The 21,585-nt window shown below is 35.5% G+C and overlaps 1 protein-coding gene across 1 annotated transcript in view; it reads left to right on the top strand.

Moving 5' to 3' along the window:
* The first annotated feature begins 6,037 nt into the window (after positions 1-6,037).
* The window catches only part of LOC107752869 (short transient receptor potential channel 4-like), a 17,574-nt gene continuing 2,026 nt past the window's right edge, over positions 6,038-21,585 (top strand). Inside the window, 9 exon segments of the mRNA XM_016568942.1 lie at positions 6,038-6,430; positions 13,441-13,959; positions 17,995-18,331; positions 18,487-18,626; positions 18,717-19,030; positions 19,780-19,975; positions 20,442-20,633; positions 20,927-20,968; positions 21,080-21,169. Coding sequence (XP_016424428.1) covers positions 6,038-6,430; positions 13,441-13,959; positions 17,995-18,331; positions 18,487-18,626; positions 18,717-19,030; positions 19,780-19,975; positions 20,442-20,633; positions 20,927-20,968; positions 21,080-21,169 — 2,223 coding nt within the window.

The raw sequence follows: 21,585 nt of genomic DNA, 5'->3' as shown, positions 1-21,585 counted from the left end.
ATTGTTCAAAGCTATCTGATGTTCTCAAAACATTAACAGGAGCTATTTTGTAATGGAAACAAAGCTACACAGCTGCATGGTTTGGTCAGACAGCTGTAGAGAATTGATTACAGTTGTAAAGTAAACATTATCCAGACACAAGTTTACAAAAGTTATTTTGCTTACATAACACACGTCTCCGGACTGCCGCCCCGTATCTAGGATCTGATGCACAACACAAGCAACAGGAAATGTGCCACTAAACTACACTTCAGTGGAATTACATCTACAGCTGAATTTCCAAGCCACATTTTTGAACATCCGCCAAAGAGTCATGTGACAACATAATTTGACCATAAACACAATGTTTTGTAAGACTACTCGGGTTTATTTCAAGGGTTAGACAGAAACACTGTTAAATGCTTTAACGTATCTTTGTGGCTTTGCATACACATTTTGCAAGAACTTTCTATTTTGTAGCCCACTAGCCTATATGCTAACAGGATGTGCTAATAAGGTTTTAGACGAGAGTTCCTCACAACTAAATGTCAGTTGTAATATTTAAATGCTACAAAGTCCCATAATATGAAGACCTTACAAAATCAATGGCTTTCAACTCAAAATACCTCTCAAACAATCCTACCTGCAGAAATGTCAGCTGTCTGTGAAGTTTTATGCAAGTTTATTATATTATTATTATTAATAGCTGATGAGTAATTCTCTGGGTTTTAGACAGAGGAATCATTTTAACTCAATGTATTCTCCCTTCAAAGAATTGCATAAACTTGCATAATTGCACGGTGGGTTAAATGAGCACACAGAAACCCTTTTCGCCCCCAAGGGTTCAGAGATTAAACACTCCACCAGATTTTTGAAGAGCTTGCAAGTGGAGAGTCCTCTGGTACAACAATCAGACATCATTATTTGCACTGTCTAATTGTGTAGTGCTTCCAGATCAGAGCTTATGTGAAATGCTTTGAGCTATTTATATATTTATTTAATTTACTTTGAGCCATTTATATATAAATAATACAGTCAGATGATGATAGTTTTGGTCACCATTCAGTTTCATTCAGAGCAAGAGGTTTAACTCGCGCTGCAGGTTAAATCTTCAGTTAAATATACACTAGGCCTTCCATTCAAAAAATTTGGGGTCAGTTTGATTTTTTAAAGAAATAAGTGACAGTAAAGGCTTTTGCATTGTTACAGTTATTTCAAGTAAATGCTGTCCTTTTAAATATTCAATAAGCATAAGCATATTAGAATGATTTCTGAAGGATCCTGTGACACTGAAGACTGGAGTAATGGCAAAATTCACAGGAATAAACGACACTTTAAAATATATTAAAATTGAAAACAGTTATTTTAAGTTGTAGCAATATTTCACAATATTACATTTTTTAATGTATTTGACAAAAAAGGCAGCCTTGGTGAGCATCAACTTCAATTCATTAAAAAAAATCTTACTGACATGAAACAGTAGTGTTCAAAAAACAACCACAAGAAAAATAAAATTGTGAAAGAATCATACTGTAGCTAGACGTATCATGACTACACATCAATCTGGAAAGCATAAGAAGCATCTTACAAATCTCACAGTCAAGATGACAAGTAGAAAACAAACAGCAATTTGCTGTGGCCCTTATTTTAATGTCTATTCTCACCTAGTTATTTCATTATTTAACACTCTCATATCTCTCACAGACTCTCATATGCCACAGAGGATGAAACATCATCTTGTTACCCAACTGGTCAAATGTAATTACGTGTATGCTGAGTCATACTGGTGCTCTGTGCTGGAGACATTCAATGACGTCTATAAAAACACTTAAATTGCCTATCAAGAATCAGGTGGTCTTGTTGACCCTTGGAATAGTTGGTCGTATCCACTATAAACAACACTTTTAACAGGTGATTCACACAATCTATCCCCGTTTAAGTTTTTGGTCTTCAAAATCAGCTTGTAAGCCGTTTTAATCTCATACAAATATTCTTGTGCACATCTCAAAATAGTCTGATTTATGTTCACCCCAGTTTGTTGTAAACACATTGTGCTTGAGGGTTAGACTATTTTGAAGCTTTCTGAAATCAACCATGATTTTTGAATATTCCCGTGGTTGACGCTGCTAAAAATGCTGCATGTTTTACATATAAATATATAAGAAATAAAGATAAATTTGCAAATTAAAATAAAATTGCGGGAAGCAAGACATTTTATGAGTGTTCACAGATAGAATGCCTTTTAAACAAAACTGCTTGGCATGAAGGAAGTGTCAGAACTGAGACATGCTAACAGGCTGCACAAAGTGACACTGATTTCACAAGAAGTGACATTTATGCCTTTCGGTTTCCAGATGGGCCCACTTGTCTGTAGAATCAGCTTTCAAAATGAAAGTATTGTAATGTTATTTTCCATGATTTTACGATAATCTTCACTTAGGTCTCATCCTGATGAACAATATACTTAACTTGCAGCGGAATCAACTGTTTAATTACCCAACACTACAATCTCATTATTAACTTAATGTCCAACAGAATTTCCTTCTCTTAATTGGATCAAGAAAGAACAATTAAATTCATCAAATTGGCTTAATGTCACTGAAATATACTGGATGTTCTAACCTAAATCTGTAAATAAAACCATGAAAAACTCATAGGAATTTCTATAATGGATATACTGTATGTATTTCTAGTTAAAATGCTTTAAAATATTTAATCTGCTTGCTTGGGGAGAGTAAAACTGGCTCACAACTATATTCTCCAGTTATGTTCATTTGAGTCTGTTATTTTCATTTTTTTTTAACAAGTCTTTCTAACCGATTCACAAATTCGTCTGAATGCTTCATTAACAAATCAGTCTGAAAATATGTGTTATTCTTAAACATATTTATGCATTAAATATAAAAGACTGGGGATTCATTAGTAACCCACATCCATAAAAATCAGAACCTAAAATTCAACAGAAGTAGGCTATTGCACACAATTAGGCCTATATAACCATAATTCTATTTTTCATTTGATACCCATTAAAGTTTATTAGACTAAAGAAAATTACACAAATTAGGTTGTGCAATATAATTATTCTTATTCTACATTATCTGATATTGGTATAAAGACCCCACTGCCAGCACCATATCATTCAGAAACATGAGCTCTGCATATAATATTACAAAAAACATTAGTAGCACCTGAATCTGGCTTAATCAAATTGAATGAAATTAGACATCACATTGCTTCTGGAGACCACCTTTGAGGAAACTCATATATGGGAGACTGGGACTGTCTCTAACCTTTTCTGCTTTAAATAGCACAAATAAATAAATAGAACACAGATACAAATTAAACAACGTTTTTTCAAGTTTGTAGGTGTCCAGGTACAGACATCGAATAATCAAATGTAAAATATCATTGCATAGGCTTAGTCTTCACTGTATAAATTAAATAGCCTATTCATTCTTGTTAAAACTACAAAGTAATTCACAAGAGCAGTGAGTGATTTTCTCTCGTTTAATTGATTAGATTAACATTAAGGATGCTGACAGCAATGTTTAATTTATTAGATTAACATTAAGGATGCCGACAGCAATGTTTAATTTATTAGATTAACATTAAGGATGCCGACAGCAGCTAAATTGCGCAGCCACTTTAAAAGACAATAGGGCCTACATCCAATATAATGATAATACACATCTGATTTCTTTCTCAACCGTTTACGATCACTTAAGACGATTTTTTTCGAGGATACTCGCCAAGACGGGTATTACGACATATTTGTCGGTTCAAGAGCAAGAAGAGGCTAAACTCTTTGTTCAAGGCTAGGAAAAATTTGTTGTTCAAGGGCTATGAGATACGGCTCTCTGCGTGCGCGCTGTGCGCACAGAACACAGCGCCCCCCAGTGCTGAATTAGGGGCCGTTCACATGTCGCACCTAAAAACGCGTGGAAAACGCTAGGCACGCCGCTTTCTGCTTTTTTCCAACGCGTTCAGGCGCTTGCGCTCCGAAGGCGTCTGCTGTTGCTAAGCAACCATGACTTGCGCTCTCCACGAAGACGCGGAAGTTTCAGCAAAGGATAGATGATTTGCATCACTAAAAATCACTTGCAGTAGCTCTGCTACTAAATGTATTTAAAAATGGCTATCCCTGTACAGCTATGATCAGCTGTTCCTTCATCTTGGCTGAGCTTTCAATGTTGTTACGGGAAAGGATGAAGCTGATTGGTTGGTTTTTGTCACATGACCCGCGGTGCGCTTGCGGCATTATGAAAAGTTGAAATGTTTTTTATCTGGAAAAAATTAGTGCATTGCTTCCATTATGAGCGCGCCTGCCGCGCGTCTACATTTGAAATAAAGAATGAGGTGTAGGCTTTTTGTTCGTTCAGGTGCAGGAGGACATGAAGGAGAGCGCGGTTCGTGTTTGTGCACTGTCTGTGAGACGCGGCTCTCTGTGTGTGCACCCAACACGACACGCGAGTGCTTAGTTCTTCTGAATCATGCAAAACTTAAGTGTAGTCCGATTCCTGTGTTAATGATTCTTATAAGTCGGTTCTTTTTTAAAATAATCAAAACATACAGCGCGACCAAACACCTTTTCTAATCAATTTATTACATTTACCTATGTTTATCTGTTCTTTGAGATTGGGACCAGAATTCTTTATAATTCACACCCCTACCGGTCTCCTCTAACATTTTAACAGTTCTTGACAGTCTTTAAAGTTTTGTGGATGTGCATTAAAACTGTTTAAATAAAAATTCTCTCCTCTGTTGTGGCGCTGGCGCGGGCCGCCTTTAAATTAAAAAAAAAAAACACCGGCAGAGGGTAAAAACGCATATAGGACAATCTACAAAAAGGACATTTTTACATTTACATTTTTCCCCACTGGTTGTAAATTAGATTACATTAATGCGCCTCTATGTTGGAGCACGTGAATTACGTAATGTAGCCTATAACTACTAATTTGGTAATAATTTTCAGCAGCATCTACGTCAGACTGGGGCTCATCTGAACTGGAATAACAGACGAGAGGAAATGCTAATACAATGCACTGTGGACAATGACAGACGTCTACTGGGGCGTAATGGATAATTGCAATTCCAGCTTGATTACAGCGGTGCGTCGGTGCTGTGGCAGCACAACACAGTCGCCATGCGCAACAATTCTCATGTGGTCGTAGGAATACCGCTCCAAAAGTATTTTCGGTGATGAATCGGTGAAGTTGATTGCGTCAGCTTTATAAATGTGAGAATCAAAGTTGTTCCGACAGCAAGGTGAGTTTTTGTACAGTACACTGCGCTCTGTAAATCGATTCAGCATCCTTATCCAAAGCTTTAAACAGTGCGTGTTGTCTATTTTAAGCGTTTAATGCGAATTGTGATGTTAATCCAGCCTTCATATACTTCATATGCAATTTCAAAAGTTTAGTCGTGATTCTTAATGTTGAAATTGAAGTTGTTTTTAAGCGTTAAGTTTATAGTGGTGTCCTTGCGTAGCCTAAGCATGCGCAATTTGGAGATTAGTGTGTTTTGGCAGGTTTGCGTGCTTTACTTTAAATTACTAAGCACTGATATTGTTTTCTATGTATATTTTGTATTATAAGTTTAATTTTTAGTCCCAGAAGGTGATACCATACCATGCGTAATTTGAAGAGTTTCGCTTGCTTTATTTCACACCACCAGGGACTAATAATGGTTTTACTTTGATATTTGAGGTTTCATTTTTATTTCCTTTTATTTTTACAATTTAAGAACTCAATAGAAATGGTGATTGTTGTTGTATTCCATGTAAATATGATCTATTCAGCTGTGCCAAGCCGTTTGCATGACCCCACTATACCCCTATAAGTTGTTTATTAGCTGTGCGACCAGATACAATGTTCTAAAAACTAACCACTTGTATGACTAGCTGCTAGCTGTTTCATTGCTGGTTCTGTGTGGTCTATTACTTTGCACCTGCTAGCTTATACTCGATTTTCAGTAGACTGTTATTATAAAGCCATCAAATTGTGTCTATCAATTCCCAAGATGTTTTTGTCTTTAGGTTGCTATTACACTTCGTGTTGTGATGGATTAAGTCACAATGTCGCAGCTGTACTACCGCAGAACGGACAATTCTTCGTACCGGGACCGCATTCCGCTGCGGATAGTGCGCGCCGAGTCAGAGCTCTCGGTGCAGGAGAAGTCCTATCTCAGCGCCGTGGAGAAGGGCGATTACGCCAGCGCGAAACTAGCGCTGGAAGAGGCGGAGATCTACTTCAAGATCAACATCAACTGCATCGATCCTCTAGGGCGCACGGCGCTGCTCATCGCCATTGAGAATGAGAACTTGGAGATCATTGAGCTGCTCCTCAGCTTCAACGTGTATGTCGGGGATGCTCTGCTCCACGCCATCCGTAAAGAGGTGGTGGGAGCCGTGGAGCTCCTGCTGAACCACAAGAAGCCCAGTGGAGAGAAACAGGTTTGTTTGAAGAACTGTCTGCTATAGTTTGCTAGATCACATCTCTGTTTCAAACTAGCCAAATCAGTTACACACTGTCAATGTTCTATAAAACAACAATATTCCATAAAGGAACTGAAAATCGCGTAATCCCTGCTAGAACAAAAGCTTAAACCAGTCTAGTTTTGAAGTCTTATAAAGCTGGTCTCTTGTGTTGGTGTTCAGTTGGTTTAGCTGGGTTTCCTACCATGACCAGCTAATAAGTACCCAGACTCCTCTAAAACCATCAAACTAGACCAGTCTGACTAGTGGAAGCTGGTTGGTTGGTTTAAGCCAGTGATTCATTAAAAGCATTGAAATATGTATTAACAGCATAAAAATAAAATTGTTAGCATAAATACAAAAACACATAAACAATTTTGGTCTTTTAATTGTGATGGTTTCATGCATTCAGCTGCCAATAATTAATTGCACAAAACAATTAATTGCCAAATTAAGCAGATGCCAAGTGGCAGATGAATTTGTGGCAACTGCTAAAGGTCATAAAGCTTGTTTATTTTGCTGTACTAACTATGCATACTTATATGAATATTTGCACTTTATTATACACATTTTGCATAGTTTTCCCCTGCTATCTGTGAACAGAGCTGTGTCATTTTAAGTCCTAAAATTGCATCCCCAAAACAGAACTTGTAGAGCATATCTGAATATAGATGTTTGCTTTATTATCCAGATATTTCATTGGGTCTCCCTGGACACGAAACCTTCAAAATATATCTTATCAACTTCTCATGTAAACAACCCGTTATTGCAGATAGGAGTGTTTTTAGGGCTGAAAGGAATTAAGTCCCCAGTTGTCAACACAAGAACACTTTAGAAAAAGTGTGCTTGTCTGCTTCTTTTCAGAGGAGAAAACCGTTTGCTATAAAAAGCTCTGTGTTCAGACACGCATGTGAATTAATAATTACTGTTGTTCTAATGGTGTTTACTTTTCAAAGGAGCGATCTTTGCTCTCTCACCAACTGAGTGACTTAACATGGGTCTTACTGGTCTGTTCACTCCTTATAACTTTAATTTAATTTTCCTTTATTGGCTAAGAATAGACTGGATGTTGCAGCACTGATTCAGAAAAATGATGGGATGGATGCACCATTCACAAACCAGAGCAGCTGTGCATCTGATCTTTCCTTCCTCAATCCCTGAGTGCTTTTTCTTTTCCTCTGTCTCTGTGTCTGTTCCTGTCTATGTCTATTAATGTCACATTTATCAAACTTTTTGATATGCAAATGACTAAATCAGCATGTCTAAAGACCACAAGAGGGCGAGTGAGTACACATGAACAGGTTGTTTGCTTTGATTTTCTAAATTATGATTCTGATGATCATAATGTGGCTCTCTTCATGTCTTTTATCACATTAGCGAGTTCGTGTAATTTATGAAAATATATATTAAATAATGTAACTGGCTGTTATGTAGTCAAAAAATTATTTTGTTCTTTTCTTAAAGAAATAGTTCACCCAAAAATGAAAACTTGCGGAAAATGTTCTCACCCTCAGGCCATCCAAGATGTAGATGAGTTTGTTTCTTCATTGCAGATTTGGGAAAATGTAGCAGTACATCACTTGCTCACCAATGGATCCTCTGCGGTGAATGGGTGCCGTCGGAATGAGAGTCCAAATAGTTTATAAAAACATCACAATAATCCATAACATGACTCCAGTCTATCAATTAATGTCTTGTTAAGTGAAAAACTGTGTTTGTAATAAACAAATCCAACTTTAAGATGTTTTTAAATTCAAACGAGTCCTCTGTCCGTAATATTGCATTCTCCAGTTGTATCGTCTGAATCAGGAGAGAAATATGAACAGGCCAAGCATCGTTTACAAGCGAAAACAGTCCAAAACAGTTCTTAATGGTATATGTTGATGTGAGAGGACAACAGGAGATGGGCTTTGGAGGAAGCGTCATTATGGATTATGGAATCGTAATTTGCCCACAAGCGACGGTTTGAAGTTAAAACGTCTTATTAATTGACTTGTTTTCCTACAAACATGCAGCTTTTTACTTCACAAGATATTAATTTAATGGTCTTGAGTTACTTTTGCATCATTGTGATTTTGTTTTTATCATTGTCTTATCATCATTGTTTTTACCAGCTATTTGAATTCTCATTCTGACGGCACCCATTCACAATGGTAAGCAAATCTGTTCAGATGAAGCAACAAACTTATCTACATCTTGGATGTGCATGTAAAAATGACACTTTTATCATTATTTTCATTATTTGGGAGTAAGTTGCATTGCTTAGATCAGGTGTCAGTAAAATTACATGGTGGTAAAGAGTCTCTTTCTTTAGCAGTTAAAAAAATTCAGATTGAAAAAAAAAAAAACTGTCCTTCAGCTTTGTTGGAGATGTGCGTAATGAATCATGAGACTGGCTTCTTTTCACTTATTAAATACGAAACTGACTTGAACTGTCATCTTGCTGACATTTTGAGTCAAGCCCTCTACTTTCTCCAATACTTTTCCCTTCACCTCTGCGGTCTATTGTGGTTAAGGATGAGCTTCAAAGCGTCATATTGCAGCAGCAGATAATCAGTATGGCTGCCAGCCTGAACATGTCTCCTACTGGAGCCTTCATTATCTTCCTCAAATAGTCAAGCTTTTGCTGTTGCCACCGTGGGCTTGGAGCTCTTGTGAAAAGGATGAAGATATCAGTCGAAATGTGCTAATCACCCCCTACCTTCAAATCGCACCTTCTCTTCTCTATGTGGCTTTAATTCATAAACTCTCAACTCATTTTCTCTCACCTCACTCGTTCCTCACTCGTTATTCTTTCTCACTTTTAATCACTTTTTTTTGCGCATGCTGCCTGGTTTTCTTTTTCACGCTCTTTCTTTCTGTCTCTCACAGTTTTTTTTATCCATCTCCCCCAAATGTGGTGTGATCACAGAACCCAGTCTTCATGTAGCAGTGTATATATTACAACTCGCTATTTCAAGCTGATTTAAAACTTGCACTAAAGGATTAGATATTATCCACTTCACTTCTAAGCTGGTTATGCTTCAAGTTCCAGATTTTACATTTACAAGGGATAGTGCATGTTTGAAATACATTTATTTCATGCTAAGTAAATACATTTGTATATTTATGTACTTACTAAAATGTCCTGCAATTGTACTTTTAGTATACTAAACTGGTATACTTAAAGCTGCTAAATTGGAGCAACTAATGTTGTACTTTATGCACTTTAATTGTGCAGAAGTATTGCTGAAGTACAATTAAAGATATACTTAGTATATTTTATTGTGCTAAAGTTGAACTATTGCAAGTATACTTAGGTACACTTTAAATATTTTGCATTTAAAGTCTGATATTATTCAAAGATCATACAGTCCTCATCAAAAGTGACATTAAAACACATTTTAGTCTTAATATTAAGAAAAGTGCATCGTGAACATGTAATATGCCAAGTAAAGTTTCATTATAATTTTTATATCAGTAAATCTTGAATTATCTGTCAGTAAATATGTTAACAGATTTGAACTTTATACTTAGTATGAAATAAATGTATTTAAATAAATTACTTTTTTACTAGGGTATGAAAGTCATACCGGTCGAGTTTTGTATATTTTAAAGCACTGGAAGTCAATGAGTTAATGCAACATTCATTAATTTCAGCGCTAAAGCTAAAACACTGTGACTGTAATAGGCTGTTTATTGTTCATTCAACAATTTAACATTGTTTTATAGGTTATTTTAATATTTTTAGGCAAGAATGTCTTTTAATGTCAGCACTTATTTTTACATATGATTTTAGCCAGACTTCTTGGCAGATATGCTCTAGTTTCTTAGGATAACAGATGATACTTGTGCGCCACGATTCGAGTACTGCATGTACTTCATGGTTGGATTAGAATTATGGATTAGTGCTTCAACCATAGCATTTTAGGACATTCACTATCTTGTTCTTAAGTTGGCTGATGTTGATTTATCCTTGCCCTTGTCCAAAACATTGTCCTTTAGATGAACTTCCTCCCAAACTTCAGACTGAAATAGGTTGCTGTATTTCCTGCTATATTGTGCCAGTCGTTTTAATAAGGTGCGTCATCTTTGCTGATGAAAACCAGTGCTTCAGTATTGTGCTCCCCCAGTGTAATTTATTGGATGCATTGTTGTTTGTAGTTTTGGGCACTTTTAGTTTTGCCACACATATTGCTTTGGTTAGAAAAGCTCGGTCTTATGTGACCACAGAAACTTTTCCCATTGTAACTGGGTCACTATTATGCGTTCCAAGCAAAAACCTTGCCAAACTCCAGACAGGATTTCACACGGTTCGTCTCTGCTACTGAAGCTCTGTAGCTACTTCAAAGTGATCACAGGCTTCTCTGTAGCCTCTCTCCCAAGTGTTTTTTTTTTCTTATGTGCTCAGAGGGTTTTCAGGAAAGACCTTTTTCCCTGCCAGTGTCTGGGTCATTTGATGTAGCTTCCATTTCATCATTATTGAACCAATAGTGGGCACTGCTATTGTTTTATACCCTTCTTCCTAATTTATGCATTTGTGTTCCTCTCTCGTTTGGAATATTCTTTAGTTCTCATTGTCATAGCTGTCCTTCACATTTGAGATCTGAATAATAACGAGGCCTTAATTGTGGGGTTTTTGTCCAGCAAGTGTGGCTATTTCAGCGATTCATGGGGAGATGCCAATTGTAAAGCAAATACATCCTCATTATGGCAATTGTTTTTCAACACTAAATGCTTGTCAACACAGTCTCTGAATACTCATCCAATGTTTTGCATATTGAAATTTTTGTATATTTAAAAAAAAATATATTTCATACTATAAAATAATGTCTCAGTAGTAAATATTGCAGTATTTCAGTACACTGTAAGATATTTCAAAGATAAATAAAACAAAGATTATTCATGTATAAAGATTACTGCTGTATAAAGGGGAATAAAACAAAGATTATTCAATGTGTTATTTGCTTATTTGCTTTTAATTTGCACTTGTTTGTGAAATGTATAAGTGATTTCTGAGTGAAAATTGTTTCAAAATAAATTACACATTTAATATTATTATTATTATATACAGTGGACCCAAATACACTGAAAACAATTGTGTAGAAACAAGTTTTACTCAGAAATTGTTAGCAATTAGAAAGGAACAACAAGTGACACATTGAATTAAACATGAAATGTTGAAGTAGTAAAAATTGTGAAATTTTCAATTTTGAAATTATTTTTTACAGTGTAGTGTACTAGTGATTGGACACTTAATCCAGATTTGAAAATGTACCCTTGTGAAAAAGAAATATAGTAAAATGTAGTTGAACTTCATTCTTACTTAGAATTTCATTCTAAGTATACTACATTTTCAGTACACTGTAAGATATTTCAAAGATAAATAAAACAAAGATTATTCATGTATAAAGATTACTGCTGTATAAAGGGGAATAAAACAAAGATTATTCAATGTGTTATTTGCTTATTTGCTTTTAATTTGCACTTGTTTGTGAAATGTATAAGTGATTTCTGAGTGAAAATTGTTTCAAAATAAATTACACATTTAATATTATTATTATTATATACAGTGGACCCAAATACACTGAAAACAATTGTGTAGAAACAAGTTTTACTCAGAAATTGTTAGCAATTAGAAAGGAACAACAACACACACATTGAATTAAACATGAAATGTTGAAGTAGTAAAAATTTTGAAATTTTCAATTTTGAAATTATTTTTTACAGTGTAGTGTACTAGTGATTGGACACTTAATCCAGATTTGAAAATGTACCCTTGTGAAAAATAAATATAGTAAAATGTAGTTGAACTCATTCTAAGTATACTACATTTACATATTTGTGTTCATGTGCTTAATAAAAATAAGTGTACTTTTGGTATACAAACTGGTATATATATTAAAGTCTGCTGAATTGGAACAACTAATTTTTGTGAAATGTATAAGTGATTTCTGAGTGAAAATTGTTTCAAAATAAATTACACATTTAATATTATTATTATTATATACAGTGGACCCAAATACACTGAAAACAATTGTGTAGAAACAAGTTTTACTCAGAAATTGTTAGCAATTAGAAAGGAACAACAAGTGACACATTGAATTAAACATGAAATGTTGAAGTAGTAAAAATTGTGAAATTTTCAATTTTGAAATTATTTTTTACAGTGTAGTGTACTAGTGATTGGACACTTAATCCAGATTTGAAAATGTACCCTTGTGAAAAATAAATATAGTAAAATGTAGTTGAACTCATTCTAAGTATACTACATTTACATATTTGTGTTCATGTGCTTAATAAAAATAAGTGTACTTTTGGTATACAAACTGGTATATATATTAAAGTCTGCTAAATTGGAACAACTAATTTTGTACTTAATGCACTTTAATTTGAGCAAGTATTGCTGAAGTCCAACTAAAGATACACTGAAGTATATTTGATTGTGCTAAAGTGGAACTATTGCAAATACACTTCAGGTACACTTTAAATATATTGCATTTAAAGGCTTACATTATTCAAAGATCATGCAATCTTTATTAATTAATAGTAACATTAAAACACATTTTAGGCCTAATAGTAAGAAATGTGTGTTGTGTACTTCAGTTAAAGTTTAATTATTATTTTTATATCAGTAAGTCTCGAGCGATATGTCAGTAAATATGTTAATAGATTTGAACTATACTTAGTATGAAATAACTGTATTTTAAATATATTACTTATTTACTAGGGTATATATGCATTATATGACAAAATATCAAACAAAGTATCAAAACAAAATATCAAATAATTTTTTTAAATTTATTAAAAAAATTATAACATATTTAGTTTTATGATATACTGTATTTGGTATGTTCAGTTGTGAAAAAAGGATATTCAGGTTCAGTTTCATAATAGTTTCTAAATGTGTTAATTGTTTTTGGGGCCGTTGTGTAGTGTAAAATAATGACTATATGTGTATATATGTGTTATCAGATTAATTTAAGCCATCTTTTCCATTTTCTTACCAGGTACCACCCATCCTGCTCGATAAACAATTCTCAGACTTCACCCCTGACATCACTCCCATCATCCTGGCTGCCCACACCAACAACTACGAGATCATCAAGATGCTGGTGCAGAAAGGCGTGTCTGTCCCCCAGCCTCACGAGGTGCGCTGTAACTGCATGGAGTGCGTCTCCAGTTCGGACGTGGACAGTCTGCGGCACTCACGCTCCCGGCTGAACATCTACAAGGCCCTGGCTAGCCCCTCTCTCATCGCCCTGTCCAGCGAGGATCCTTTCCTCACCGCCTTCCAGCTCAGCTGGGAGCTCCAGGAGCTCAGCAAAGTTGAAAACGAGTTCAAGGCCGAATACGAGGAGCTCTCCCATCAGTGTAAACGCTTTGCAAAGGACCTCCTGGACCAAACCCGGTCCTCACGCGAACTGGAGCTGATCCTCAATTTCCGTGATGATGTCAACCTGCTGCAAGATGAGGCCAACAATGAGCTGGCTCGACTGAAATTGGCCATCAAATACCGACAAAAAGAGGTACAGATCTGGTATTGTAATCATGTACAGGTGAGGTCAAAAATTTACACCCCCCTTTCAGAATCTGCCAAATGTTAATTATTTTACCAAAATAAGAGGAATCATACAAAATGCATGTTATTGTTTATTTAGTACTGACCCGAATAAGATATTTCACAAAAAAAGATGCTTACATATAGTTTACAAGAGAAAATAACAGTTGAATTTATAAAAATGACCCCATTCTTAATACTGTGCTCTTACCTGATACACAGCTGTGTTTTTTGTTTAGTGATATTTGTTCACACTTTTGAACAGAATGGAGATGTGTACATTTTTCTTATTTTGCCTAAATATCACATTTTTTCATTTAGTACTGCCCTTCAGAGGCTACAGAAGATAGTTACATTTTTCCCAGAAGACAAAATAAGTTAAATTTACCCTGATCTTCAAATTCAATGAAGATCAATGAAGATGCTCTTAATGCATGGATTTTCCGTCTGGAGCATCAGTGAGCGTTTGAACCTTCTGTAATAGTTGCATATGAGTCCCTCAGTTGTCCTCAGTGTGAAAAGATGGATCTCAAAATAACATGCATTTTGTATGACCCCTCTTATTTTGGTAAAATAATTAACATTTTGCAGATTCTGAAAGGGGGATGTAAACTTTTGACCTCAACTGTATTTTCATACAGTTGGACACTTAAAATGTATATATTTATTGCAATAGATAACAAATATTAAACCAAGTGGCATCAAACACAAACCCATCACCAAAACATTTTTACATCTGCTTTTAACTAACTGGCTTCAGGATAATTTATTATTATTTAAGTTAGTGTATTAATATTTTTTAATAATTAATTAATTGTTTTTTTTAGAAACCTGAAAATGTTCTTTTTTTCAGATATTTTGCTTACTTGTCTTTCTTTAATAATAATGATTATTTTAATTGACAATAATTCATTATTCTTGAATAATGAAACAGAATTTAAATTTGTATAAAGTACTATAAAAATATTAATAACTTGTCTTGACTTTAAAATAAATGCCATTTGTTTGTTTTTTTGTTTTTTTAAATAATACAGTGGCATTTTTATATTTTTTTATGCACAGCTACAATGTCCAAATATTTTTTGGCTTTTTGGGCCAAATATTTTTTAAGGTTTTAATAAGCTATTTCTTGCAGATTGTGATTTATATCTCCCCTAAGATTGACTAAGCTAAAGACAAATTAACTCCCACGTATGTTGACTGGGTTGCAACCATACTGTATGCTCAAGAAGGTCCCCTTAGCAATACCTGAGGTGAGCCAGATGAAACTCAAGCCTCCATTGTGCATTAATTCAAAAGCACTGAAGTGTTACAAGCCCAAACTAAGAGTCGGGTAATTTTCTTCACAGTTGACAAGGTCATCACATGCCTCAGCACCGTGTAGATCTCATAAAAGGGGCCCTTTTGACCAGTTATGACTTATTGCAGTGTAGGAGTAAGGAGTCATCCACTTTCAGCATGTAGTGTGGATTCATAGCTACTAATTACTTTGCCTCTTGAATTTAGACTGTTCTAATTTGGTTAGAAAATAGTCTTTTTTAGTCTTTTATTTAATACAGTGTGAACATGAAACAAAAATGACTAAATTACTAATAAATAAATAAATAAATAATAAAGAAAGAAATTATAACAATGCAACAATTAATTGTGACATCCAGGATCCTTGTTGCTGAAATTATTTTGCCCTCTTTTGGTTTTGCAAAGGCATTACACCCTAAAGATCCACTTTGTTGCTTACTGTATGCAAATTACTTATATATCCATTGGTTATATTCTTATCAGCTCGTGATTATATTAGATATGATTAAGTTCCGATTAAATGGCATTTGTTCCAGCAGTCAAGCTGTCTTTGGAAATGGCAGTGATAGCCACATCAGCGCTAATCTTATTATTGTAAATGTTACTAGAATGCCTCCAATTAAAGGGTGCATGTGGATGTCCACTATAATATCAGAGAACAGTTCAGATCAGATGCAGCATGCTTTGCTCAGATTAAAAGATATCAGTCATTATATTGTAAGAGTAAAGAACATGTTGCACATTGTTTGCTGTGAATGGATAAGAAAAATGCCATTGCCTTTCATAATGCTTGTACTATTTATTTATTTATCGTGGAGATGTTTTATGTTATCTGAAGCTTTCAAGTTTTATAGTTCTGAAAGCCTGAGAAATGAACATGGCACTATATAAAGTTTTTTTTTTTCACTTGTTGCTGTAGAGTACAGCAGTAAAAAGACACATGCTCTAGACTGAGCCTGATTTTTTTTTATTTAAGTGCTAGACTTATTTGTCCTGCTGAGGTGTATTAAGGTACTGTCTTCGCTCGTACAGCAGCCCCGTGACAGAGACTCCTTTAGTTGAGCGGTAGAACAGATTGCACCGTGCAAATCAGCCCTGACTGAGAACACTTAAAATCATCTCAGACTTGACCTCATCGCCTCCAGAACGCCTGGCTCTGCTGTAATGAGGATGCATTTGTTTGTAATTTGGTTAGGCGCCCTCCCACTTCCGCTTGACATTTTAGATGCTCCGTTAATGGCTTTGGGCAAATCACTGGAGACAAATGAAGAGGATGATGGAGAAGAACAAATAAGCATCAAGAGCAAGAGTCAATATATGGCTGCAAGTACTGTAGCATTTGCTTGGCCATGCATATAATTAAAAATAAACATTGCATTAAGCATGATTCAGTAAATAAAGAATGTTTATCACAATTTTTTTTGCAAAGATTAAAAGCTAATTGAATTTACAAGGTTTAACTTACAGCTGTGACCAGTAGGTGGCTTATAGTTATGACTTGGTCACATACCTACTAAATTTCATTTTAAGGTCAAACCATACAGCTTTAATTCAGCATTCTTCGATCAATATAGTGGATATGTTACACACGGTTATTATAATATATATTTTTTTCCTGTTTTGTTTTTAGTTTGTCCTTTCAGCTTACATTTTTGCTATTTTTCACTCTTTGACTTAGATTTACTGTAGTTTAGTGTTTTTTAAAGAATTTAGAATGTAGTTTTAGTTTGTTTTTTATGTAAGAATTGTATGTTTTTCATTTTTATTGTAGATGTAATATTTTATTAATTATAGAGTGTTATAATAGTGTGTTAATTTGATATCCTTTAAATATCCACATTAAATATCTCTAGATTGCTGCTAGTGATTATTTTTGCATTTCCAGTTTTTTTTATTTTATTTTAAAATGAATTTTATTTTTTTCTGGTTATAATAGTTGTTACCTAAGAACATTTTACTAACTAAGGACCAGCTTGGCCTAAAGATGACAATTTTGGGGAGGATTAATTGAAACTGCAGGACAAGTTAGAAAAATGGGTTTTCAATACACTTCTTATCGAAATTATTTACATTTTTATGATTTTACAACTTATAGGTGGCACTGTGCCTTCAGATTGTTTTGGCTACAACAATATGGTTGTCAAATCACATTGCAAACCTTTGTGTAAGTGTTTGAATCTCATGCAGTATGAAGCAACATGTTAACTATTCCGTAGGAGGCTCATCAGTCTGATGGGGAATAAATGGAAGAAACTCAGACATCCTGCCTCACTGTTCATGATCACTTTATCATTCTGACTTTATAAGACACTAATGCATATTTCACACAGTATCCTGGAGTCTGGCTTTAGGGAATCTGCTGAAAACGCTGATGTATAGTTTGCTTGTGCTGTAACTTAATTTTACTGACAGTTTATAGCTCAGTTAGAGTGGAATACATGCCGTAATGATATTTCTGTAAGTTAATGGTCCCATGTCATACACAAACTATGTCAATAAAATATATGTACACAGATGTAAAATTCTAGTATGTCTTGCAAATGGTAAAAATGGAAATTCTGGGAAATCTGATGATGAAATGTCAAAACGATGGGTAAAAAAAAAAATGTTACAGAGTTGGCAGCTTGTTTCCCAGACCACCTGTTCATACTTAGATAGTAGCATGTGATTTCCCTGTATTCTCTTCTATTCTTTTCTCTCTCAGTTTGTAGCACAGCCAAATTGCCAGCAGCTGTTGGCCTCACGCTGGTATGATGAATTTCCTGGCTGGAGGAGACGTCACTGGGCTGGAAAGTTCATCACCTGCGTCTTCATCGGCCTCATGTTCCCCCTGCTCTCCCTCTGTTACTTGGTGGCACCCAAGAGCCGCTATGGCCTGTTCATCCGCAAGCCTTTCATCAAGTTTATTTGCCACACAGCCTCCTACCTGACCTTCCTCTTCCTCCTGCTGCTGGCCTCTCAGCACATAGTCTCTAACAATCCTGATCGCCAAGGTCCAAAGCCCACCACTGTGGAGTGGATGATCCTACCCTGGGTTCTAGGTAAGACAGAACTGATATAATTCCATAAACTGACCCTAAATTGAGCTATTTGCTTGTAATATTCTCCATGCAACGTTTTCATGCTTCATCTTGGACCAGAGAACCATGAAGGTCTTTGAACAGAAACCAACAAAATCTTTTGGTTGCCCTTGCAGGATTCATATGGACTGAGATCAAGCAGATGTGGGATGGTGGATTTCAGGATTACATCCATGACTGGTGGAATCTCATGGACTTTGTGATGAATTCCTTGTATCTTGCAACCATCTCACTGAAGATGGTTGCATATGTTAAGGTACATTGCATCACAACAATCGCTGGTCGGAATCACTTGGGAATGGATCAAGAGTTACTTACTAACTGTTATTTTCATATTTCCTAACAGTACAGTGGTTGCAAACCCAGGGAAACCTGGGAAATGTGGCACCCCACACTAGTGGCGGAGGCGGTGTTCGCTATTGCCAACATCTTCAGCTCTCTACGCCTCATCTCGCTCTTCACGGCCAATTCCCACCTAGGTCCTTTGCAGATATCATTAGGACGGATGCTTCTGGACATCCTAAAGTTCCTCTTCATCTACTGCCTGGTGTTGCTTGCCTTTGCTAATGGACTCAATCAGCTTTACTTCTACTACGAGAGTAGTGATGGCATGAACTGCAAAGGCATCCGCTGCGAACGTCAAAACAACGCTTTCTCAACGTAAGTCTTGGGGGAAAAAGACTAATATCTAATACTTCATATCTCAATTCTTAAAAGGATAGTTCACCCAGAAATAAAAATTCTGTCATTAATTACTCACCCTCATGTCGTTCCAAACCTATAAGACTTTTGTTCATCTTTGGAACATAAATTGAGATATTTTTTGATGAAGTCCGAGAGATTTCTAACCCTGCATAGACAGCAATGTAACTGAAACCTTCAAGTCCCAGAAACGTAGTAAGGAAATCGTTAGGGATGCGTCGTGGTACTCTCATGAACACGTGGCAGATACTGACAAGGAAGAGAAGAAATAGTTGAATAAAGTCATTAGTTTTGTTTTCTTTGCACATTAAAAGTATTCTCGTAGCTTCATAACATTTATAACATTTACGGTTGAACCACTGATGTCATGTTTCTGGACCTTGGACGTTTCATTTGCATTGCTGTCTATGCAGGGTCAGAAAGCTCTCCGATTTCATCAAAAATATCTTAATTTGTGTTCCAAAAATGAACGAAGGTCTTATGGGTTTGGAACGACATGAGGGTGAGTAATTAATGACAGAATTTTCATTTTTGGGTGAACTATCCATTTAATGTATCTATTGTCATTGTCAACTACACCAGTTATAAATCAGTTGAATCTTAAAAAGTAATTTTAACTCCTAGATCAAAATGAAAATGTTGAAAAAAGTTGTGTATAAGACAAGTTGGAACTACCCTTTCTAATCTTGCTTGTACTCTGTTTGTAGGTTATTTGAGACCTTGCAGTCTTTGTTTTGGTCCATTTTTGGGTTGATCAATCTGTATGTGACCAATGTCCAAGCTGACCACAAGTTCACCGAATTTGTGGGTGCCACCATGTTTGGTACCTATAACATCATCTCCTTGGTGGTCCTCCTCAATATGCTCATTGCCATGATGAACAATTCCTATCAGCATATCGCTGTAAGTTCATTCTGAGGTCTGACCTGAGCACTTGTAGATATATTTTTATGACGTCCTACTCCAGTTATTGTTGCATATTGCATATACCGTATTTTCCGGGAAAACAAGTTGCACATTACTATTAATGTTTTTCAGAACAGAAAGGAATTAAAAATAGAAGTATGAAAGAAACTATAAACAACATTAACTATAAATGGCAAGCCTAAATGGTTTTAAAGCAAAACTGAAACTACCACCTTGTAGGAAATGCACTATACATATAAACTTGAGATCATGATCATTTTGTGCTTTGTGCATGTTTTGTATGCTTGACCTTAATTGCATTATATAAGTCGCCACATGATATACATTCCGGAAAATACGGTACAATGTTCTGTACATTGTGCACTTTGGTATGAATCCATAAGTGTAAATTTCTCAGTAATGACCTGCTTCTCACGTATAGTGTGTTCTGGCTTTTTTGAAGGACCATGCTGATATTGAGTGGAAATTTGCCAGAACTAAATTATGGATGAGTTATTTTGAGGAAGGAGGCACCTTGCCACCTCCCTTCAACATTATCCCCAGTCCCAAATCCATATGTTACCTGATTACATGGATTAAGGTGCATGTGTTCAAGAGGAGGTCAAAGAGGACTGAGACATTTGGGACATTAGGGGTGAGACTCTGTAAAAAAAAAAAAAGTTTATTTTGTTTCTTCTTCTTCTTCTTGGCTCTTATATTGAATTTGGTTTAAATAAATGATAATTTGACATGACAGAAAAGTGAATTAAATTTGATTGAAAATGTTAAGGTTATGTAATGCAGCAAAAGGAATTTCATTATAGCTAAATATGTGTCATAAGATGTCCAGCGTGCTTGGTTTTCTTAAAATGAGAAGATACTTTAATATTGCAGGGGACAGACAATACAATTATTGAATTACAAATGTCCTTCCTTTCGTCCTTTCAGAGAAGAGCTGCTGAAAACGTGAGACTCAACCACCAATACCAGGTAGCTTATCACCAAAAAAACTGTTTCTCTAAAACTTAAATTTTTCTATATTGTATTGATTTTCTGTTATTTTTCCACCAATTAATTGTACTGCTGTTTACCTTAATGCAGGAGGTCTTGAGAAACTTGGTGAAACGATACGTGGCAGCTATGATTCGAGACGCTAAGACTGAGGAGGGACTTACAGAGGAGAATTTCAAAGTAAGCACTGAAAATGACTTTGTCTACCAAATAGTCATTTTATGTCAGATTTTCATTTATTTTCACATTGAGAAAAAAGCAAGTAATTTCTTGCTTATGGTTTTACCGGTCCTTAAATACAACAACGGTCTTTTACTTTATACTGAATGAAGCATCCCATCACACCAAAGGTTTTAACTTTTCAATACATCCTCAAGGACCCCCAGAACAAAATTGACTCATCTATGTATCATTTGTGTCTTTGTGAGGACCAAATGCAGTCAAGTATTATTCAAGTTAGTTGACTTGTCTAGTATTTGGCCATATCATCAGCTATATTAGATTTTTCTTTCATGGGAACATGTCATGACAAAATATACAAAATTTATACAAAAATTCATACTTTATACGGACCCCCTGGCCTTACGTCAAGGACC

Source organism: Sinocyclocheilus rhinocerous, unplaced genomic scaffold (assembly GCF_001515625.1).
Source record: "Sinocyclocheilus rhinocerous isolate Xijiao unplaced genomic scaffold, SAMN03320098_v1.1 scaffold1965, whole genome shotgun sequence".
Classification (NCBI taxonomy): Eukaryota; Metazoa; Chordata; class Actinopteri; order Cypriniformes; family Cyprinidae; genus Sinocyclocheilus; species Sinocyclocheilus rhinocerous.
Note: the sequence above shows the minus strand (reverse complement) of the source record. Positions and strands in the feature narration are given on the sequence as shown.